Source organism: Sinocyclocheilus rhinocerous, unplaced genomic scaffold (genome assembly GCF_001515625.1).
Source record: "Sinocyclocheilus rhinocerous isolate Xijiao unplaced genomic scaffold, SAMN03320098_v1.1 scaffold853, whole genome shotgun sequence".
NCBI lineage: Eukaryota > Metazoa > Chordata > Actinopteri > Cypriniformes > Cyprinidae > Sinocyclocheilus > Sinocyclocheilus rhinocerous.
The window spans coordinates 1357287-1382102 of record NW_015627738.1 but is presented as its reverse complement, the minus strand read 5'-3'; the positions used below and the strand labels follow the sequence as shown (position 1 = coordinate 1382102).

Genomic DNA, 24816 nt, shown 5'->3' with positions numbered 1-24816 from the left:
ATAATAATAGGAATATTTATTAAGAAACTAACAAATGATGGATTTTGATTTCCTTTTGTCTGATGCATCATTTGATGTTATAATGTTTGTTATTTTTATTAACTGAAGTTACTATACAGGGTAACCTCATGAAGAGCTTGTCATCTGTGTTGTGCAGGTGTGATCGAGCGCTGGGAGCTGCTGCAGGCTCAGGCTCTCAGTAAAGAGATGCGCATGAAGCAGAACATGCAGCAGTGGCAGCAGTTCAACTCAGACCTGAACAGCATCTGCAGCTGGCTGGACCAGGCAGAAGAAGAGCTGGAGCAGCAGCGGGGACTGGACCTCAGCACGGACATACAGACCATCGAGCTACGCATCAAGAAGCTCAAGGTCAGACACGCCAGCGCTGTTATTGATAACTACAACTATTATTTTAAAACGGTAACGGTAATTGCTGAAATAAAGCTGAAATAAAATACAATATAAAATGAAAAATTAAGTTTAAATTAAAATTAAATTACTGAAACTAAAATTACTCAAAATAAAACTGAAAAAAATTGTATAGAAATATTAAATTGTAATGATATATATTATATAATAATAAAAAAAAAACAATGAAATAACTAAAACTTAAATAAAATCTTCTGTTTTCTTGTTTGTTGGTTATCCAACATAAACTTCAGAAACTTAAACTAAAACTATTAAAAATAATTTTCAATAATTTACATCAAAATATTACATGAAAAACCTAAAATTAAAAGACTTTTACGTTGGCATCTGACTAAAATGAATAAGTAGAAGTACTAAACTTACTAAAACTAAATAGAAATAAATATTAATTAAAGCTATGTAGATATATATATATATATATAAACTAATAATAATTGCACAAACACATAAGATTACTAAAACCTAAACTAAAATGAAAACTGAAAATATAAAATAGAAGCTAATTAAAAATGTTAATAAATAAATACTGTAATCGTATGTAAATAGTACTAACAGTAATGCCATGTTATTCTTTGAACCACTGTTATTGTTTGTAAGGGTTAGCGTTTTCTTACAAAACTAAACAAAACTGTCTAAAACTATTAAAAATCATTTTCAGTCATTGAAATAAAGCTGAAATTAAATATAAGTATTAGATGAAACTTAAAATAATAATAAAAAAATGAAACTTAAAATTATAAAATGTAATTAAAATTTTTAATAAATACTGTCATAGTATATAAATAATACTAAAATAACACTAATGCCATCATATTCTTTGAAGCACTGTTATCGTTTGTAAGGGTTAGCATTTTATTTGTTTTAGTGTTAATTGGTTTTCCAGCTCGTTTATTATTGTATTTTGGCATTGATGCTTTTCTCTGTTGACCTGTGACTCCACGCAGGAGCTGCAGAAGGCTCTGGATAAGCGTAAGGCCATCGTGCTGTCCATTAACCTCTGCAGCGCTGAGTTTGTGCAGTCGGACAGCGAGGAGGCGCGAGACCTGCAGCGACGGCTGAAGGAGATGAATAACCGCTGGGAGCGTCTCAGCAGCTCTCTGGACGAGTGGAGGAACGCGCTCCAGCACGCGCTCATGCAGTGCCAGGCAAGAAACACCTTACCAACAACTGATGCTGAAGCTGCTATCAGAAGATACACATTCATAAATTCTGCTTTCATGAATGTTTAAGGGTTAAAATCTCAGATCTTTTCCTTATCTTCAGGACTTCCATGAGATGAGTCACGGTCTCCTTCTGTGGCTGGAGAACATCGATCGCAGGAGGAATGAGATCGTCCCGATTGACCACACTCAGGACAGCGATACCCTACAGGAGCATCACAAAATGCTTCTGGTAACTGATTTCTCTTTTCTGTTTGTACAGCATTTGGGTTACAACTTGCATAGCTAATGTTGATTAAATATTGATTGTTGGAGGAACGCGCTCCAGCACGCGCTCATGCAGTGCCAGGCAAGAAACACCTTACCAACAACTGATGCTGAAGCTGCTATCAGAAGATACACATTCATAAATTCTGCTTTCATGAATGTTTAAGGGTTAAAATCTCAGATCTTTTCCTTATCTTCAGGACTTCCATGAGATGAGTCACGGTCTCCTTCTGTGGCTGGAGAACATCGATCGCAGGAGGAATGAGATCGTCCCGATTGACCACACTCAGGACAGCGATACCCTACAGGAGCATCACAAAATGCTTCTGGTAACTGATTTCTCTTTTCTGTTTGTACAGCATTTGGGTTACAACTTGCATGGCTAATGTTGATTAAATATTTATTGTTCCGCAGCAAATCCGTCGGGAGCTGCTGGACACGCAGTTGAAGGTGGCGTCCCTGCAGGACATGTCTCTTCAGCTGCTGGTCCACTCGGAGGGCAGTGACTGTCTGGAAGCCAAAGAGAAGGTGCATGTGATCGGGAACCGTCTCAAGCTGTTGCTGAAGGAGGTGACGAGAGACATCAGAGAGCTGCAGAAGACCCTGGACATAAGCAGCAGTCAGCAGGTGAGTTGCTGATCACCAACAGTGTCACAAAAACACTGATTCCCAGAGTTTACTAAAATAATATTAGTGCCTGGAAATGAATGAATTAAATTAAACATTTCTAAATCAGTGGGAGGATAGGCCACAGGATGACTTAAAAAAAATTCATTTATCATTATTGATATAAATAATATTGTTATTATTATTATTATTAATATATTAAAACAAACTTAATTTAAAAAAAAATGGGATCAAAAAATATTAACATTCTTATTTCCCCTAAATTTATTTGGCTTTTATTGTAGAAAATACCATTCTTTAAACTTGAAATGAATTGTGATTATATATTATAGTTCTTCTGATATTATATTATATATTATATTATTCAAATATTGTGATAGAAGCCTTTAAGTCAAAAAGGTTAAAAAACACTTCTAAATGAATATTTGATGTGCAGCAGTGTTATTTTAGAACCATTGCTTTTTTTTGGTTTTGTTTTTATTAATATTTTGAAATAGTTTTTATTTTATATTTTCTGTTTACATTTTATTTTAGTTGAAGTTTTATTAATGTTGTTGTCAGTGTTGGGGAAAGTTACTTTTAAAAGTAATGCATTACAATATTGCATTACTCCCTAAAAAAGTAACTAATTACGTTACTTAGTTACTTTTTATGGAAAGTAATGCGTTACATTACTTTTGTTGTGAACAATATTTGAGAGAAATAGGCCTTTTGTGTACATAGAAAAAGTCTTAGATCTTTGAGTTCAGCTCATGAAAAATGGGGGCAAAAACAAAAGTGTTGCGTTTATAATTTTGTTCAGTGTAGAATGGGATTAAATAAATTTGTGTTATTTAAAATATTTATGTTTTAATTCATTTTGATGAATACTAAGTCTGTTTTTTGCGAGTGGGATGAATTAATGCACATTCACATTTAGTCTAGAACTACAGTAACATCATGTTCACACAGCGCACACAACTCCTCTGCACTTCCGATTTCTCCAATATGGGGACAGGAGACTTGTCAGTCAATAAATGGGAAAACAAAGTAACTGGCGTTACTTTTTTGAAAAATATAGATAGATATTTTCTTGTAAATTAAAAAAGTAATGCGTTACTTTACTAGTTACTTGAAAAAAGTAATCTGATTACGTAACTCGCGTTACTTGTAATGCGTTACCCCCAACACTGGTTGTTGTTTGTTTTTGCCTTTTATGTCTATATAGTTAGTATTTTTATTTAGTTTTAAAGTTATTCAGTTAAAGTTTATTTTATTTCAAGTAACGAAAACGTTTTTTTATGGTTTTAGTTTAAGTTTTAGTTATCTATAATAACCCTGATGTGCAGTCCTAAACTTAATCCCGGTTTTATGTCTTATTTTATGTTTTGTCACACTCTCTTTCTCCAACCCTCCTCATCACACACAATCTCTGTAGGACTTGTCATCTTGGTCGTCTGCTGATGAGTTGGACACTTCCGGTTCCCTGAGCCCCGTGTCTGGACGCAGCACTCCCAGTCGCCAGCGATCGGTAACACATCACCCTCACGTTCTGTTGGGCCCTTCAGAGATTAGTGTTTGCTTGTCACGTTGAGCCGATAGTTTGACACTTGAATGTCCCTGGAACTTGGCCTCCAAAAACACACTTGACACCTTATTAGTATACTTGCTCAGAGTTCCTCCAAAAATCAGGACCTTCCCAGCATGCTCTCCTCTAATGCAAGAGCCAGATCAGAACTGGAGATGTGATTCGTCCCTGTTGTGTTTCTACATCCTATTGATTGATCCAAGTGCGTTTTACATCCTTTAAACAACTAGTCACACCCCTAAATTCTGGCTTGGTTTGTTCCTCCACTCATTTTCCCATATTCATGTTTATTCTAGATTCCCACACTGTAGTCATCAAGGAATACTGGTTCTATGAAAAAAAACAAAACAAAAAACATGTCCAGGCCATATTTAACCTCAAAATTAAAAGAATAAAATGTGAAATTATATTTAGTATGAAGAAAATTAAGCCTTTTTTTTAATAATGATTATAAACGTTATAATGACATTAAAGCACATTTTCCTCTCAAATTATTACCATAATGCATCCAGATGTTTTATTTTATTTCAAAGTTGTAATATTTTTTTTTTCGTCCAGATATTTTGTTTTTATATATTTTTAAGAATTCTCATCAGATTCTCATTACAATAACACAATGGTGCATTAATCAACAATCACTGTGATGTATGTATATTTTTTAATTATTATAATTCAAAAATTATCATTTTAGAGCTTGTCATTCTACTTAATTTTTGTTTGTAATATTTAATAATATATATATATATATATATAAATTAATTAATTTTAAAGCTCATGCTACTTTTTTCCATTATAATGCACATATAATAAGATTTTCCTGCATTATGGCCTTTATGTAATAAACAACGTCCTGGGTAAAATATGACCTATTACATGTTCTTGTTAGATTTTGAGATTCACTCTCAGAAAACAGAAGAAATGTCTGAAATGAGCTTAAAACTTCCTCTGAGCTCTTTAAAAGCTTTTAAATATTAAAGCATCTCTTGTTGCAAGGTGTTTTTTTTCTGAGAAGTGTGTCATGAAGAACCAGTTTCTTTGTCTCCATAGAGGTGCTGTCACCCCCTCATTTGATTTAGTTGGTTCTTTTTTTCTCTTTTTTGGTGGTTCTTTCATCAGTAGCTTTGTCTTTATTTGCCTGGACTGAAACATTCTTTCTTTCTTTTACCCCCTGTTCATTGCAAACAGCCATGGGGCAAAAGTAGTCTGTCACAGCCCGGAGCCTGTGTGAGCAGTCCACTTCACAGGTACCTTTCTCCTGGTTTCTAGAACACTTGGAAGATAATGGAACTCAACCCATGACCTGAGCGTAGACCCCTAGCACTAAAGGCTCTGGGTTGACCCCTAAGTGGACAGTGTCCAACAAACCTGACAGACCACGCTTGCAGTGGCCCAGAGATGAAGCGTGTCATGCATGCAGAAATATTAGCAACCTACAGGCTCATGCTGATGACTTCCATCATCTTCTGTGATTCTAGACACTGCTCAGGTTAGGGAGCTGAGATAGACACTACTAAGGGAGGAGCTCATGCACGAGACCAAAAACGTGCTTGTTTTCTATATTTTTTTGGCTGTAAATATGGATGTGCTAGGCTGCTTGCTGCTGAGCCGTTCATTTTTCTTGTCTATTCAGCAAGCGTCTGCAATGAACAATCTTGACAACAGTTTCTCTTTTTCTCTCTCTGGTGTGTCACATCTGCTCTTTCACCGACTAATCAATCATCTTCTCCCTCCTCCAATCTGCCATCCGTGCAGTTTGATGACATTCTAGAGAAACATGACTGTGCATCACACAGACTCAATGTCAGGACTCTCTACAAAATCTGGTTTACCATGATATGTCAGCATTAAAGATGGTTATTCACAAATTTTTTTGTAGTGGATCATAGTGATGTTCCAAGATTTTTTTTAAATTATAAAATAATTAAGCTAAATAATATTTATTATTTATATAAGATAATTGTTAAGATTAATATATATATATATATAGATATATATATATATAGATATATATAGATATGATAATTGTTTATTTTAAAACTATTGTCCTATAAATATAAGTAATGTCAATATATCCCCTTTAAAGATGCATATTCACAATATAATTACCACTATAATACAAATATTTTTATCATAGAATGTTTAAAAAAAAATTATATAAATGTTTTTTATTAAACGTAGTTATTCACAAATAGTTGTTTTGTAGTGGGTCATGGTGAAATTACAAGAAGTTTATTTATTATAAAATAATTGTTTAATAATAATATTTTTTTAAATATAAGATTTTTTTTTTTTAATTTTTTTTTTAATTGTTTATAATTAAGATTGTTTATTATAAGTCTGTTGTCCCATTAATATTAGATGTAATCCTACTATGTCCCCTTTAAAGATGCATATTCCCAATAGAATTAAACATTGTTATTATAAAATGTTTTTTTTATTATAGGTTGATTAATTAATTTGCTATATTTTAGTATATGACATGAGGGTGAGTAAATGATGTCAGAATTTTCATTATGAGGTGAACTATCCCTTTAAGATTTTTATTACAAAATAATTGTTAAAATAATTATTTTAAGATCACTGCAGAATAATTATTTATATAACATGGATAAATATTCAACTCAGTACTTGTTAAGATTAATATATATATATATATATATATATATAGATAGATAGATATATATAGATATGATAATTGTTTATTTTAAAACTATTGTCCTATAAATATAAGTAATGTCAATATATCCCCTTTAAAGATGCATATTCACAATATAATTACCACTATAATACAAATATTTTTATCATAGAATGTTTAAAAAAAAATTATATAAATGTTTTTTATTAAAAAAAAAAAAGAGAATGATGCAAAAAGAGAGATGCACAGAATGATGGAGGGCGAAATAATATTGTTTTATATTTTGGAGACTTTTGAAGATCTATACAGTATTAAACTGCAGTAAACATGAGTAACTAATGACTGTACGTGTCACTTTCTACTGATTATTGATTCAAGGAAGCCAGATTAAATCATTAGGATGTCGTCATTTGTATCTGAAGCAGTGTAGTGAAGTAGACTTATTATTCCAGTCAGTTTGTCTGGTGTAACCAAGGTGTAAGTATCTTTCTTAAGAGCACAATTGTGATCGCTCATGAACTGCATCTTGTTGGGTTCGAACATACAGCATTTTAGTTTTTCCAGCATATTTTTAACCATTAGGCAACAGCGCACCCCCAGTGCCAAAACTCTTTTGCCTTAAACTGAAAACTGTTAAGCTGCACTTTTTCCTGTTAGCATGCTCTCTGTTTAACAGCGCTTTAACAAAAAAGGCATATTTATGAAAAACAAAAACTCTCTTAAAATGGCCCTTTTGCTTTTAAATGCTACTGAAGACTTTAAACTAACGCCATCTGTGTCAAGCTTGGGCAGCTAATGTGTTCCCAAATCTCATATAACAGTGTTAGACAGAGATGAATATGTACAAGAAATATGCATAGAGAAATCATTCCATCCAATAAATATGAAAGCCTATTTACACTCTTAAAAATAAAGGTTCCAAAATGGGATTCCCATAGCAATGCAATAGAAGAACCATTTTTGGTTCCACAAAGAACCTTTTTCCACAATAAAGAAGAACCTTTCTTCATGGAACCATCAATGCCCAGTATCCAGTGAACCTTTCATTTTAAAAGTGTAGAGAGAAACTCTAGAAGTCTTTTGTGAATCTACAAAACCCATTTCCTTAGCTACAGCTTAGAAATAGCTAGATAACCCGTGTAATTTCTCTCATTCACCTAGTTGCGCATCTGAATGTTTCCACCTCTTTATGCCGTCTCATGTGTAGCAGGTCTCGCAACGCCGCTGGATCCGGTTCCTCCCATTCTGACGAGGAAGAACCTCCATCCTGGTGTAAAACCTTCCTGAAGCGTGTCCTCTGGGCCGCACTGCCGCTGCAGATCATCCTGCTGCTGGTGGTGGTGGTGGCCTGTCTTGTGCCTACGTCTGAGGACGACTACAGCTGTGCCCAACTCAACAACTTCGCCCGCTCCTTCCACCCAATGCTCAGCTACACCAACGGGCCTCCACCTATATGAGCTCCACTTTGAAGTCAAAACGGCAGCTCAGCATCGGGTTTCCCTCTAAATTTGGCAGCCATTATTGTGTCCTTGTACAGCAAATAGAGCTGCTAATTCTACAGTATGTCACTGAGTCTCGTGTAGATGTTAGAACGAAGCCTGTTGCACTGAAAACTGCTGTCAGACAAGTGTTGTTAGTGCTACTGATGTTCTTCCATGTTTGATAGGAAGGAGGAAACTAGAGCGTAGGATATTAACTCAACACTGAGAGTTAATCAGGTCTAAAGGCCTTTTTTAAGCATGGAAAGATCAAGTTTATTGGGAAAAAAACTGAAAGGTGTTGGATTGCTTGTATCAAATGAATAACTTGTAAAACAGAGAAGATAAAACAATTTATGAACTCTATATTGCAATTATTTTTTATATGTATTTTTGGCATGTGGTCATCCTTTAAAACGATCATTGATTTTATTGGATTTGTCATTGTTTATTTTTAATTTTTGATCTTATCTAACCTGCTGTAATATTCAAGTTAACTGTCATGAATATACTTTACTGTATGTAAACCACTGATATCAAAGAAAAGGATATTTATGTATGTAGTTTGCTGAGGCCTAAAAAACCTTTGCAATGAAAATACACCTATGATATACACATAACCTGCTGATTAGTATTTTTCATTACAATTAAAGACTAAATGACCATAATTGGTTTAATTGTGAATCATAATTATTTTCTTACCAGTTTTTTTGACGCAATCACTGCTTAAACACTGAAATGATTTGCTGGTAATATTTACAGGGTTGTATTACAGGGAACCTTCTCAGAACTTGGCTAGGTTCTCTCTCAGTTATGAATGAACATTCTTCCAGTAACGAAAGAATGTTCATTTAAAATTATCTGGTCTTTAATAACATTCTGAAAATGTTTTTATGAATTGTATTTCTACAGAGAACATTCAGAAGTAACTTCCCATGTTTGAAAAATGATAAAGTGGAACGTTCTTAATGTTTTCACTAACGGTCAAATTTAACTGTATGTTTTGAATGTTCTTAGAAAATTCAGAAACAACATTTCTATAACTTAATGGCAACATTAGGAAAACATCCTTAGAACATGTTTTTGTTAGCTGGGTAATAATTCCATTAACCCAGTTTAAACTGGGAGGAGTCTCATTCATCACAACAAACATGGTAAATATCTACTAATAGTTAATGAAATACTTGCAATTTTTAAATTTGTTGCATGCATTTTTTAATTTGTTTATTTTACATGGTTACTTTTTAATTACTATCAATAGTAGGAGGTGCTTTTTGTTCCCAGAATGATGCATCTACAAAATCTTAGTTACAGAAAGCAGCTAAATCCTGGTTTACACAGGAAATACTTTTTGCTGTTTGACCAATGATATGGTGCTGGTTAAGCTAGTTAAGAAGCCTGGTGGGGAAACCAGCATCCAAACCACAAAATATTTAGGCTGTTCAACTGGGAATGGGTTGAACGTTAAAACAACTGTATATTTTTGACGTTTTAAGGGAGTGCGCAGGAAGGAAACAAGGCCATTCGCCTTATCAGAAGTCAGTGTACGATCAGAATGATTTTTAAACTTGTATTTCAAGGTTAACAAAAACAAAACAAAACCTTAGTCACTTCAAACTATCATTCGATGCTATTATATTATTATCTCCGTGGGCCGCTGGGCTGTCAGAGGTTGTGCTGGAGGGAGCTGGCAGGGCCTGGGCTTTAAACTCATGAGAATGAGCGACGTTTATGGAGGAAACTGGAGTTTCCCAGATCTGAGGCGTGTGATGCTGGTGGAGATGAGCAGGACAGTGACAGTGACGTGACTGGAGCAGAACCTCCAGCCTTCTGAGAACTTCATAGTTTGGGACGCAGCCTGTGCAGTCAACACCTAACATCTGAGACACCACCGTGTAGAAGTCCAGCAACTGCAATGTAGGAGCATACTGGTTACTATTAATAAAGGTAATCCATTTCCTGTTTATATATATATATATATATATATATATATATATATATGCAAATCGGCATATTAGAATGATTTCTGAAGGATCATGTGACACTGAAGACTAGAGTGATGATGCTGAAAATTCAGCTTTGTATCACAGAAATAAATTCTATTTTAAAATATATTAACATGGAAAACAGTTATCTTAAATTGTAATAATATTTCACAGTATTACTGTATTTGTTGTATTTTTTGATCAAATAAATGTAGCCTTGGTGAGCAGAAGAGACTTCTTTCAAAAACATAAAAAAATCTAATGGACTCCAAACTTTTGAAAGGTAGTGTATGTGCAGATATGTAGTCTTACGTCACTTCTGTACCTGTTTCTCAGTGTGAGTGAGATCTGCTATGGCGCTAGACTGAGTGTCCAGCAGTCTCTGGGCTTGTTGAATCTCATCTCTGGCTCTGAGTTCCTGGTTTTTCAGCTCTGACTTGATGACGGTTAGTTTCTTCTCAGTCCTTACCTTGTTCTCCTCAAGCTTTCCCAGATTCTTACTCTGCTCTTCTATGGTTTGGTTTTGTTCCATCACTTTGATCTTGTTGCACCAAAGACAGCAGAAACTAAGCATTTACAAGCATCGCCACACTCTACATGTGAAGCAGCACTATTAAAGAAGGCATGAAATAAAAATTCACCCTATTTTCTAAATGCATGTTATTGATCTTATTGTGAACAAGTCATTTGTGCATGTTTCATCTTTGATTTGTTTTGACCTTGTAATTCTTAATCAAAATGTCAAACTCAATCTTTTATTGCGACATTAAACATAAAGGGTCGATATTAGGACCATTTATGTTCATGCATTTGGCAGGTGCTTTAATCCAAAGCAACTTGCATTGTATTCACTATATTTGACCAGTATGGATGTTCCCTGGGACTCCAGTTCATGACCTTATTGTTGCTAATTGGATGCTCTACAAGCTACACAAATCATCTATATGCCTTAAAGGATCCAGAAACCAAAACACTGATCTAAAGAATCTATTTTATTATCCATAGAACCTTATTGTCAACTCAAGAACCATATACAGTAAAAATGGTATATATTTACAGAGTCACATTTGTGTTTTTAAATTTAAAAATGGTCTTTGTTTTGGTATTTTATGCTGAAATGACTCTGTTTGGTGAGGGTCTGTGGGCCAGGCCTCGTCCCTGTACCTTGAGCTCATTGGTGTGGGACAGCTGGGCTTTCAGCTCGGTGTTGGAGAAGCGTAAGGTGCTCAGCTCCGCCTGCAGTCGATCCACGCGCTTCTGGAGCTTCTTACAGGCCAGAGCAGCATCATCTTTCTCCACCGCCAGAGCCGAGCGGCTCCTCTTTTCCTCCTCCAGCTGGACCATCTTCCTCCTCAGCAGCTCCAGGTGAAGCTCTTTACTTTCTGAACGCTCCTTATGTTCTTTAAGCTGCAGCCATTGATGGAAATGATAACCAGCTAATCAAATAATGTAATGTAATCGTGGTTTGATGGCTAGGATTGTTGTATGGTTTATATTTAAGATTTTCATTTTGATTTTATATTGATTTTTTGTTGTTGTTGTATTTTTACACTGGTTTTACATTGAATACATTTCAAATAAATGAGAAGTATAATAAATAAATTAAAAGTATAAGAAAATATAAATATCTAATACATTTGAAGTATTTTTGTTTTGATTAATTGTTTAGTTGTTTAAAATTAAATTTCATTTGTTTGTTTAGTTAGTTTTAAATTACGTTTTTAAATAAATTATTAACATTACAAAACTAGATTTAAAAACTGCACTTTTTCATTTTTATTTTGCCATTTTTGAAAAACATTTTTAAAATAAATCCTGGAAATATGTATTAAAAATCTGACAGAATTGGCCGTTAATTTGTAAATCTGTAACAATTATTTTACATTTCTGCACAATTTTAAAAACATTTTTAAGATAAATTCTGGAAATTTTGTTTTAAATCTGACTAAATTGGCCATTAATTTGTAAATCTGTAACAATTATTTTACATTTCTGCACTATTTTTATTTGTACTATTTTCTGTAAATTTGCATTAAAATATTTTGTCAGTAAAATTCAAGAAATTTGTAAAATCTGTAATATGAATAAAAATAATAAATCTGAAATTTGTAAAAAGAAATGTGTAAAATCTGACTAAATTGTGCATTAATTTGTAAATCTGTAACAATTAGTTTGAATTTCTGAACTTCTTTTATTTTACAATTTTTAACGTTTTTAATAAAACATTAAAATATTTTAATATATAAAATCTGACAAAAGTGGGCATTCGTTTGTAAAACTGTAATAATTATTTTTCACTTCTGCACTATTTGACTATTTTTGAAACATTTTTTAAGATAAATTATGATAAAATTGGGCATTCATTTGTAAATCTGTAACAATTATTGTACATTTGGAAAGGTTATGCACCAAAACATTGAACTAAATAATAGTTAAAGTTAATTATTTGACATGTCAGCACCTTTCTCTGAAGGCTGTAGATTTGTGTCTTGATCTCCAGTAAAGCCGTCCCTTCCTGTCTGCTCAGCTGTTCAGCTCGTGTAAGAATGGCCTCGAGTCTCATATCAAATCCCAGATCTGCAGCAACACGATCCACTTTCAGCTTCTCTGAGAGCTGCTCCACAAACCGCAGGTACTACAGAGAGAGAAGGCCAATGACATTACTGAGGGGTCATTTTAGGACATTTATGATACATTTTAATTATGTTCTAATTCCATATGATACACAGTGGCCAGAAAAGTTCGACAATGTGAATATTTTTATACAGTTACAGGTTTTGGCAGTATAAATCCACTTCCTCACATGCCGTTTGTCCTGGTTCATTCCATCTTTCCAGACTCCAGCCGTCAGCAGCTCGTCCTCCAGACTCTTGATTCTGTCCAGCAGCTCCTGTTCTCTCCGTTCTGAACTGCTCTGATGCTCTTTGTGGCTGGACAACTGCTCTTCCACCTCCGCCAGCCTGCCCTCCATCTCCATCTGAGACTAGAGCACACAGAAAGCACATTAGTTGAAAAGTAAGAACGTAATCTACGCTATAAAAATATGAGATGCAAACGTTACCTTTTGTGCACTTTTCTCTCTGCTGCAAAGGGCCGTAAGTGCCTTCAATATGTCACTTTCTGTGTGTTGAACGGGAAGAGACTGATCATCCAGCAGAGCTTCCACATTCTTCATGAAGGCCTCATGGTGGCTGTGAGACGCCAGAGCTTCATTCTGGCAGCTGTGGAGTTTATTTTGCAGATCCTGAGAGAGATTCTCATAGTGGCGGCAGCGCTGCTGTGCGGACACCAGCGCCAGTTCAGACTCCTGCAGGGAGGTTTTAAGGCTCTGGTTCTCCCTCTCCAAACTTAGTTTCTTTAGGGAGATTATATCCAATTCCTGACAAAAATACAGTATATTGCTGATTTGTTACACCACTATTCATCATATTTGCTAAATGAAATCCAGTACTTGTTTCTTACTAATTTTGGGCTGCTGTTTCCAAAAATGGTGGCTGTTTTGCTCAAGCACGTCACACTTTCTCACAAAATATAATGCATTTCATAGCATTTTTGCTTTTGATAACCATTTGTAAGGTGAAGAAGTCCCAGAATCATCAGAAAAACTGCCACAAGTCGGGTGACAGCTACAGTATTTGTTCAGTTCTCTGCCCATTTTCACAAGTATGAATGATTCTGAATGATACTTTCTTATTTTGTTTTTACATTCAAAGGTATTGAGCCGAAAAGAACGCACGTCATACCTCTGTTCATCAATTTGCATTAAATTCAAGGCATTAATGTTTGCCTACAAAACCACCACTGGTTCTGCACACATTTACCTAAATTCATTACTTCCGAGTTATGTGCCCTCTAGAAGCTTGCGTTCTGCAAGTGAACGGCGTATTATTGTGCCATCTCAAAGAGGCACAAAATCACTTTCACAGACTAGGCTAACCGAGACTTGTCATTTGCACTTATATATTGTTGCTGTTTTGTTAGTTTTGACTGCTTTTATTGTCCTCATTTGTAAGTCGCTTTGGATAAAAGCGTCTGCTAAATGACTAAATATAAATGTAAATGTTATATATAATAATACAATTCAAAAATATAAGAAGAATATTAAAAAATATATAATAAAATTCAAGAGTTTTCATTTTGATTAAACATTTAGTCATTTAAAATTCAAATTCATTTAAATTGTGCAGTTGTTCGTTTTTAATTAAGTTTTTAATGAAACAAACATTTAAAAACTAGACATTTGAAAACGGCACTATTTTTATAGTACAGTTTTTTAAACTTCTCTTAAAATTTGGCATCAATTTGTAAATCTGTAACAATTATTTTCCATTTCTGCACTATTTTTATTTTACTCATTTGAAAAAGTTTTTTAAGATAAATTCTGGAAATTTGTATTCCGATTGACAAAATTGGGCATAAATTGGGAAATCTGCAATAATTAATTTACATTTGGAAATCTACAGTATACTTTTTTTGTCATTACAAACTAAACTTTTGACATTTGATTGCTTTTATTTGTGCATTAAAGCTGATACAAATTTATATAAATTGAAAAACCATTCTTATTTTGAGTAAAAACTATACGCAATGGAAAGTTCTCATTAATATTTTTGAACTCAGCATCATCAAATTAATATTAGGCCTTTTTTTGCAAATCATCAGAATGCTTATGCAGGGCTGTGTTATTAATGATTTTGCTTTACAGGAAATACTTGAACATAATGCCATAATGTTCATTACAAAAAAAAAAAAAAAAGCATTTTTTCCTTTATGCAAAATATTTTTATTTCTTCTGGTTTTGAAGTGAAATATAACCCAGGCATGTTCTGCACAGGTTTTACCCTATAAGATACTTGTTGCTTGTTGATTTCTTAAGTGTTGTTTAATTGCATTACTGATCTGTAAGATACCTGTCTGCTAGAGTTCAGCTCATTCACTCTGGAGGCTGAGAGCGACTGTTCATGCTCTACATCAGTCGCCAGTCTCTTGACTGTTTCTCTGCTGGCTTTACACTCCACCTCGTACAACTTCACACTCTCCTCTAAAGCACAAATGCAGTTCTTCAGGTGGTCTCTGTCCTTCAAGCAGGCGTCCACCTTATCATAGAGAGACATGTTAGAGATCAGAAGAATATTGGTTGAAAGCATATGTGAACACACTCACCACGGATATGATATAATCCATAGGATCTGCCTTTCCTGCCACATTTACAGAGACTTTGTTTGCTAAAGCCGATATAAACTCATCAGATCTTCTCTGGGTCTCAGCGGCTTCCCGTTTTGCTTTGTTGCATTCTGCAAAATACTGTCTGCAAATATGTGATGTTAGAAGAAATAGAAGTGTTAATTATACATCAACATGTGCACAATTTATACATGTATATGTAGTGTTAGGGTTATATTCCACATTTAAATTACATATGAACAATTTATACTTTATATATATATATATATATATATATATACAGTATGTTCTTATGTATATATTCTAGTTGTGTCCAAAGTAAATGCTCACTTTGTCTCAGCGGCTTCCCGTTTTGCTTTGTTGCATTCTGCAAAATACTGTCTGCAAATATGTGATGTTAGAAGAAATAGAAGTGTTAATTATACATCAACATGTGCACAATTTATACATGTATATGTAGTGTTAGGGTTATATTCCACATTTAAATTACATATGAACAATTTATACTTTATATATATATATATATATATATATACAGTATGTTCTTATGTATATATTCTAGTTGTGTCCAAAGTAAATGCTCACTTTGACTTGATATCAAGTTCCATTATTTTCCCCTTGATCTCCTCATTGTCTTTTGTAAGTGTCTGTATTCTCATGTCCATGAAGCTTTTGGAGGAGGTGATGGAGAGCATCTCCTGCTCTGTGTTGTAGTTGCGCTCTCTGAGTGAGCTGATGAGAGACTCCTGTCTCGCCTCTTTCTCTTTATGCCGATCTGCAGCATCCTTTAAGTTCTTCATAGTCTCTTCCTGAGATGCAACTTTGGATTGGCTTTCCAAGAGCTGTTAAAAGGAAATAAGTTATTTCACATAGAGAATGTGCATTCAAAACACCACAACTGACCAGTGAATACAGGAACCTGTGATTGGAGTTTGTTGTATTTGGTCTGCAGGACGGCCAGCTCCTCACGCGCCGTCTCAGTGGCCTGCTTATAGTGTGTGAGGTGCTGCTGGATTACAGACTCCTCCATTGCCAAGCCGCTGTCAATCAAACCTGAATGCTGACAGATAGAACCTGATGTATCCATAGCAACAGTAACAGTAATTCACCCAGCTAACAAGGGAACATTTTCAGAACTTTGGCTAATGGCAAGGTTCTCTCAAAGTTTAGAACGAACATTCTTCCAATAACATTAGAACATCCGTTCAAAGGGTTTCTGGTTCTGGTTTTAATAATGTTTTCAAAATGTTAGCACAAAAACTTTATACATCATTCATTTAACTTTTTAAAAAATATATATCCTAAATACTTCAGGCTTTTTAAATGTAACTACATGTTTTAGAATGTTCAGAGAAGTTTATCAAACATGTAAAAAAGTGGACATTTTGAAAAAGCGTTTTCACAACTTAATGGGTATGTTAGCAATATGTTATTTGAACATATTTAGCTAGGCACAATGAATATAACTTTTTATAGTAATGAAATGCAATGCAATTTGGTTATGAATTAACGTGTATAGATGATCATAAAAGATATACTGAAAGTGGTATAAGACATAAATCACAATTGGATTAGTTGACTGACTAAATTAGCCCTTGTTGACAGGTCCTGTGGATGTTTTCGCATTTTGATGATCCTGACACAAATCAAATGATTTATGGCTATAGCAGTACACAGTACAGCAATTAAAGGCAACAATTCTCTTTGTGAAGAAAAAATAATAAGAATGCATCACTCTATAAACTGGCACAATGTACAAACTCACTTGTGTCTGTTGTTGCTCCACGTCTATATCAGACCTTCTCTTTAATGCACAGTGTTCTGTAGATTATTCATGTTAATGTGTCGCTGTAGTTTATCAGGTATCCAAGCAACACAACAACATTTAACGTGTTCACCATTAGAGGGCGCGCCATCAAATGTTAATACAGTGACCGCCAGTCACATTTGGCAGATGCTTTTATCAGAGCGACGTACAATGTTTTTATTTTATTTTTAATTTAATGTACTGACACAATGGATTTCAAGCATCTTATATGACATAAATAATATAAAGCCTCATATCTACCTGCTTGCAGACTCTTGATAAATGTGTGCTATTTAACTAAGCTAAAAAAATAACTCCTGTATTAAAGGGGTCATACGATGCGATTTCAATTTTTCCTTTCTCTTTGAAGTGTTACAAGCTCTTGCTGCATAAAGAAGATCTGTAAAGTTGCAAAGACTAAAGTCTCAAATCGAAAGAGATATTCTTTATAAAAGTTAAGAGTCAGCCACACCTACCTAAAATGGCTCGTTCTAACACGCCCCCACATGTCTACGTCACGATGTGGGAAGATTTGCATAACGCAACCCAAATGTTCACGCAAAGAAAGAAAGTGTAACTTTTATTCTCGCTGTAGTATTGTAGCCGCCGCCATGTCGTGAAGGCGCTGTGTGTTTCGTTGTGAAAGCGAAACTACTTTGTTTGGTCTTCCAAAAGAGGACACGACTAGAAATCAGTGGTTAAGTTGTATTTACAACACTGTTCCAGAACAGTTCAACCCAAATATTCAGATGTGTCCAGCGCATTTTATGGAGGACTGTTTCCTGATCCTGGCAGAGTAGACTACAATGCTTTTTAGACCGATGAGCTTTGTAAAAATCGACACGTTTCAGAAAGGCGGGGTGTAGAGGAGAAACAATAATGTACAGTATGTGGAAAATAATGTGTTTTTTTAACCTTAAACCGCATAAACACATTTCATTACACCAAATACACAAAATAATGTTCTTTTTAGCAGCATCATATGACCCCTTTAAAAATCTCCTCGACTTTTTAACTTTTTAACAATTACTGTAAAACATGATTTTTAGATAGATAGATAGATAGATAGATAGATAGATAAAATAGTTTATCTCTTAACATATTTAAGAGAACAAACGTAACAAACTTAAATTTACATGTGTTTTACACGCCATTTACCAAATAAAACAATAGGTTCAAAATAAAATTAATAAAAAAAAGCATGAGTCTGGGAACTGTAGTCTGTGTGGATTACCAGAAACAGTAGAGCATGCACTATTACGTTGTTCTGCTTATGATAATGAAAGAGCATTTCTGTTGGAAGAATTAAAAGAAATAGGGATAGAAAATATTACACTTAAAACTTTGTTGAATAATGACTTAAATCATTATAAAATATATAATGCTTTAATGACATTCTTTAAAAAAAAAGTAGATCTGTTTAACAGGATTTAGAAGGGTTTAATTTTTTATAAAAAAAAAAATCTCTCTCTCTCTCTCTCTCTCTCTCTATATATATATATATATAAAAAAAAATTTATTTAGTTCTTCCTATTCCATCAATGGTCCACACTCCAGCCCAGTAGGTGGCGGGAATGCACCTATCGTTTGTTTGCCAACCGCCATAAAACTCCAAAAGAAGAAGAAAATTCATAAAATCCATATACAGTCTATGCAAATAAGTCTGCAGGGGCGGAGCGACTTTTACGTCCGATTGAACGTCACCAAAATACAGGAAGTGCCCGGATCAGTCGTGCAGGTCGAACTGTCAAATAAACTTTATGTGAATGTTTGAGAATGTTGCAACATTTGTATCTACAGTTTAACAGTTTCTGTCACCGAACGTTCTAATATTTGGCGGGACGGTACGCGGCAGGTACGCTGAAGGTTTAAAGCGAATGAATTACTGTGAATTATTAGAATCAAATGTAAGCAGCTTGCGTTTACAGTAGAGTGCAAAACAATTTAAAGTGTATCTGCTTTATGTCAGCTGATCAGAACGAAGCAGACACGTGTTTTTCCTTCTTTGCATTTGCTTCAATTGACCTTCATAATGAACCACCAAGAGGGTTATATATGATTAGATATGACCAATACAGTGTGTTGCCATGCTTGTCGTTCAAAGTCAGTTAAAATAAAGGCCTCTTGGCCACTTCATGCATGCTGATATAGACATAATTTAACACTATTTTAATGCGGAAACTGCTTGATTCATACAGGCATGTCTCTCAAGATTTTATGGAGGTTACATCAGCCTTTGAAAAGGACACAAGCCTGTGGATTTGCTCTCAGGACACTAAATGGATTAAACAGTGTCCCCGCCAACAGGTTAAACTGCACAACACTGGCATCCAGTGCATCTACACTAAACCTTCTTAGAGACTGGAGGAATTGTCACACCAGTTTACATTACCATAGATGCTTATTGCAGAGAGGAGTGAGTCAGAGACCACTTTTTGAAAGACTGACTCCTTTAAATTTAAAATCCAGAACATGGAGATTACAAATGAGATTGCAGTCCACAACAACAACCGCCACCAAATCAGTGCTGAAACAAGGAAGCTTGCCTGGAAAAAGGACCTTTAAGGGACCAAGAACCAAACAACCTTCACGAACCAATCAGCCTAGTCTGGAGGAGGTGTGTGCCAATTGTTTACGTTAGAATCATCTATGGCATATATAATTATGTATCTAACTATGTTTTTCAGGACATGATGCAGTGCATTGCATACGCAACTGCAGATCAGTACCATTTACCAACCCTCTGTCACGATCTCATAGCTCATGGCTTCGTTGAAATCGAAGAATTTCCCAGAGGTCAGTTCATCAGCATCACTTTTTTTATGTTTTTGACCGTACATAGAAAACTATGCATTCCATTCTAGTTTGAAGGATACACATATTTGTAGTAAATACATCTTGTGGGTTTCAGATGCTTCTAATGTTTTGGTTATGGGAACAGAGAATGCTGCAAAACCTTATGATAGTGGCACAATGTTCGTCTTCAGGTATGCTGAATGATGTTTTTTCACTTTAATTTCTGGGTTTTGATTTCAGCCAATTGGTCATTATTTTTGGTTTTGTTTACCATATAGAGAGGGCTCCGTGGTGTTCTGGAACGTTGAAGAGAAAACTGTGAGTAGTAGTTATTTTTTATTCATAACATTTGGAATAATTAAGATATTTTTAATGTTTTTAAAGTCTCTTATGCTCACCAAGGCTGCATTTATTTGATAAATATGTTGTGAAAAATGATTACAATTTGAAATAACTTTTTTCTATTTGAAAATATTTTAAAATGTAATTTATTCCTGTGATGCAAAGCTGAATTTTCAGCATCATTATGTTCATCATAAATGTTTCTTGAGCACCAAATTAGCATATTAGAATGATTTCTGAAGGATCATGTGACACTGAAGACTGGAGTAATGATATATATATATATATATAAGTGTATGTGTTTATATGCATGTGTATACAACGTTAAACTCATGTTTATTCTCAGATAAAGACAGTGATGAGGATATTGGAACAGCATGAAATTCAACCCTATGAAGTCGCTCTGGTCCACTGGGAAAATGAAGAGATCACTTATACAGTAGGAGAGTGAGTAACAAATCCTTCATTTCTTAATGCAACATATATTCAAATCATATAATACCTACTGAAAGTTGAAGTATTTTTTCCATATTTTATTTATTTGTTGGTTTAGGGGTAATTCAAAGCTCCATCGTGGAATTTTCTTGTTTAATGAATGGATTCTATATAATCAGGTTGTTCTGGAGAAGTTTGCATTTTCCAATGCTTTATCTCTGTCAGGTGGGGTAATGTTTGCATTTTTATTAAGCATTCATAAATTGTAGAAACATTGAAAACACTGATGACGTTGCTTTAAACTTGCATGATTTCAGTAAAACTGGCAATATGGGAGGTCTCTCTCGACAACTTTGTTGAGTCCATCCAGTCAATTCCTGAGGTAGATCCACTTATGTACTCTTTCATAGGTAATACCAGCATTTGTTGCTTTTTGCTATTTAAAATAGTTCTGTATGTTAAAAAGCACAGATGTGAACAGCTGTTCTGTTTTTTTCTGAAACTGCAAATATACTTCTGTTTGAAATGTTGTAATTATATTCATAAACCTTTTATATATATATATATAAGTGTATGTGTTTATATGCATGTGTATACAACGTTAAACTCATGTTTATTCTCAGATAAAGACAGTGATGAGGATATTGGAACAGCATGAAATTCAACCCTATGAAGTCGCTCTGGTCCACTGGGAAAATGAAGAGATCACTTATACAGTAGGAGAGTGAGTAACAAATCCTTCATCTCTTAATGCAACATATATTCAAATCATATAATACCTACTGAAAGTTGAAGTATTTTTTCATATTTTATTTATTTGTTGGTTTAGGGGTAATTCAAAGCTCCATCGTGGAATTTTCTTGTTTAATGAAGAGATGGATTATAATCAGGTTGTTCTGGAGAAGTTTGCATTTTCCAATGCTTTATCTCTGTCAGGTGGGGTAATGTTTGCATTTTTATTAAGCATTCATAAATTGTAGAAACATTGAAAACACTGATGACGTTGCTTTAAACTTGCATGATTTCAGTAAAACTGGCAATATGGGAGGTCTCTCTCGACAACTTTGTTGAGTCCATCCAGTCAATTCCTGAGGTAGATCCACTTATGTACTCTTTCATAGGTAATACCAGCATTTGTTGCTTTTTGCTATTTAAAATAGTTCTGTATGTTAAAAAGCACAGATGTGAACAGCTGTTCTGTTTTTTTCTGAAACTGCAAATATACTTCTGTTTGAAATGTTGTAATTATATTCATAAACCTTTTTAACAGATGCTGAAGTCTGGACAGAGAGTGAAACTGTCTAGGGCTGAAGTTATGCAGAAGATAGGGGAGCTCTTTTCCCTCAGGTCAGGCTGATTTTGTATCACTTTATTTGGTTTATTTTGTATGAGATAACCTGCTGCTCTGTTTAATTCTCACAGTCTTTTTAAACTTTTACAGGCACTGCATAAACCTCAGCTCAGACTTACTGATCACACCTGATTTCTACTGGGATAGAGAAGATCTCGAGCAGCTCTATGACAAGACCTGTCAGTTCCTCAATATTAACAGAAGAGTTAAGGTTAGTGAAAGTACTTGCAAAGATTTCTTTGAATCTGTCTTAAAGGAATAGTTCATCCAATAATTCAAATTGGCTGAAAATGTAGTCACCCTCAGGCCATCCAAGATGGAGATGAGTTTGTTTCTTCATCAGAACAGATTTGGAAAAATTTAACATTCCATCACTTGCTCACCAATGGATGCTCTGCAGTGAATGGGTGCCGTCAGAATGAGAGTCCAAACAGCTGATAAAAACATCACAATAATCCACAAGTAATCCACACCACTCCAGTCCATCAATTAACATCTTGTGAATTGAAAAGCTGCTTTGTAAGATATAAATCCATCATTAAGGTGTTTTAACTTTAAACCGTCACTTCTGGCCAAAATACCAGTCCATAACCCATAATTAAGTATTTTATCCAGAAGCAACGGTTTTAAGTTAAAAATCTTAATGATGGATTTGTTTCTTCCACACATGCATCTTTTGGCTTCTCAAGACATTAACTGATGGACTGGTAAACATAAAACCATGTCTGCATTTGTGATTAGAGAAATGACAAACAACAAGTGCTACTCTACACTGCCCAAAACTCGCGTTTGAATCATCAGTGGCAAATCCTTTAAATGAAAACGTACTTACGTGAGTCAGAACTGCTGGCATTTTAGTCTAACGTTACTCTCCCAGGATCAGTAAACAGTCCTCCATAAAATGTGCTGCACACATCTGAATATTTGGGTTGAAGTGTTCTGGAACAGTGTTGTAAATACAACTTAACCACTGATTTCTAGTTGTGTCCTCTTTTGGAAGACCAAACAAAGTAGTTTCGCTTTCACAACGAAACACAGTGTCACACACTGCGGCCTTGAGTGAGGGGAGGCCTGTGGCTAGAGTGAGAAACGGCCGGCGGTCTTGCGGCAACCACATGTGACAATCCCGGGCTGGACTCCGCTTCGTCCACGGTGAAAGCCGATCCGGCGATCCACAGCGCGAAGTTGATGTATTTCCTCAGCGACCAGCACAGATCAGCTCCAGGCATGACGAAGCAGATATCGTCCTCTTTTGGAAGACCAAACAAAGTAGTTTCGCTTTCACAACGAAACACACAGCGCCTTCACGACATGGCGGCGGCGGCAACAACAATACTACAGTGAGAATAAAAGTTACGCCTTCTTTCTTTGCGTGAACATTTGGGCGGCGTTATGCAACTCTTCCCACATAGTGAGGTAGATATGTGGGGGTGTGTTAGAACGAGCCGTTTTAGGTAGGCGTGGCTGACTCAACTTTTATAAAGAATATCTCTTTGGATTTGAGACTTTAGTCTTTGCAACTTTACAGATCTTCTTTATGCACCAAGAGCTTGTAACACTTCAAAGAGAAAGGAAAAATTGAAATCGCATCATATGACCCCTTTAAAAGACATGATATGAATATCCTGATAAAATGCATTGATCCTAACGCATTGTTTTATTTGTAGGTTGTGAACGAGAAGTTACAGCACTGCACTGAACTAACAGACCTGATGAGGAATCACCTCAGTGAGAAACACAGTCTCAGACTGGAGTGGATGATTGTCATACTGATCACCATTGAGGTTAGTAAACCCTGATATCAACTCTATTCATGCAAACTTTCATTTTGAACACCAGTTTAAATAATAAACAATAGATCTAATAGACATTTCAGCTGCACTGTCAAAAAATGCTATGCAAAATGTCTACATTATATTATGTATGTCCTCAAAATTTGTTTTAAGGTACACATTTTGCAAATGCAATGCAAAACATATTTCTTATTTTCTTCCCTCTAAAGGTGATGTTTGAACTTGCTCGTGTAATCTTCTGAGGACCCACAGATACAGACTTACGATGGCATACAGTAACTTTGTAAACCAGCAAATCATTTTGTTTTCTGTAGATGAAGTACTCATTGATCAGTCATCTGATCTTTTGCTATTCTTAATGTGACACTGACCTGAAATAAAGTTTTTTTTTTTTAGAAGGATCAGATGAATAGTGGCTCATTTGGTTTCTGTTTTGGCTCCTTTTCAGAAAGTTGTGGGATAGAAATCACTATTGAATAGATGTCCTGAAATGACTCGACCCCTGCTGTGAAATAAGTTGATAGCCGTGTTGTGGAACTTATAAATGAGCTTGAGTAATATAAAACAGCTCCAAAATGTGCACAACTCTTCACATGCTGCCATGTTGCCAATGGCATCGGACTTGGTTTTGTAATTGGGTTGTGCTTACATAGCCTCCAATAGTGCTAAAATTTCTCAAATGATTTTTTACTTTACAAGCTGTGACAAACTGTCTCGCTTTTTTTTTTTTTTTTTGGAACATGGAACACATACAATCATTTACATTTAGTTTAGAAGACGATTTTATACAAAGCGACTTAAAAATGAGGACAATAGAAGCAATCAAAACAACAAAAATGGCAATAATATATAAGTGCTGTGACAAGTCTGGTTAGCCTAATGCAGTACACATAGCAAGTTTAAAAAAAAAAATGTTTTTATAAAAATAGAAACAAGTAGATAGAATAGAAAAAGAATAGG

General features: G+C 34.8%; 3 protein-coding genes across 3 annotated transcripts in view; 2 read left to right on the top strand and 1 right to left on the bottom strand.

The window, feature by feature from the left end:
* Nucleotides 1-8499, top strand: part of syne1b (spectrin repeat containing, nuclear envelope 1b) — a 112659-nt gene extending 104160 nt beyond the window's left edge. The window contains exons 141-147 of the mRNA XM_016546041.1: nt 158-369; nt 1374-1574; nt 1693-1821; nt 2271-2483; nt 3901-3993; nt 5236-5294; nt 7893-8499. Coding sequence (XP_016401527.1) covers nt 158-369; nt 1374-1574; nt 1693-1821; nt 2271-2483; nt 3901-3993; nt 5236-5294; nt 7893-8142 — 1157 coding nt within the window. The 3' untranslated portion in view covers nt 8143-8499. The remainder of the gene's footprint in view (nt 1-157; nt 370-1373; nt 1575-1692; nt 1822-2270; nt 2484-3900; nt 3994-5235; nt 5295-7892) is intronic.
* A 1240-nt stretch (nt 8500-9739) lies between these two features.
* On the bottom strand, nt 9740-16362 carry ccdc170 (coiled-coil domain containing 170). Its single transcript, XM_016545455.1, has 10 exons — nt 16252-16362; nt 15918-16174; nt 15312-15456; nt 15059-15244; nt 13210-13527; nt 12952-13131; nt 12610-12783; nt 11313-11555; nt 10474-10689; nt 9740-10073 (listed from the first exon to the last, which is right to left on the bottom strand). Exons 1-10 carry the CDS (start codon nt 16360-16362, stop codon nt 9771-9773), a joined length of 2133 nt encoding a protein of 710 aa, XP_016400941.1. The 3' UTR covers nt 9740-9770.
* Nucleotides 16363-18883: 2521 nt separating this feature from the next.
* LOC107733770 (required for meiotic nuclear division protein 1 homolog) lies at nt 18884-24571 on the top strand. Its single transcript, XM_016545563.1, has 12 exons — nt 18884-18994; nt 19338-19756; nt 19827-19935; nt 20051-20126; nt 20214-20253; nt 20624-20724; nt 21542-21648; nt 21741-21805; nt 21983-22059; nt 22154-22274; nt 23731-23847; nt 24066-24571. The coding sequence occupies exons 2-12, from the start codon at nt 19340-19342 to the stop codon at nt 24096-24098; spliced, it is 1263 nt and encodes a 420-aa protein (XP_016401049.1). The 5' UTR covers nt 18884-18994; nt 19338-19339; the 3' UTR covers nt 24099-24571.
* Nucleotides 24572-24816: the final 245 nt, after the last annotated feature.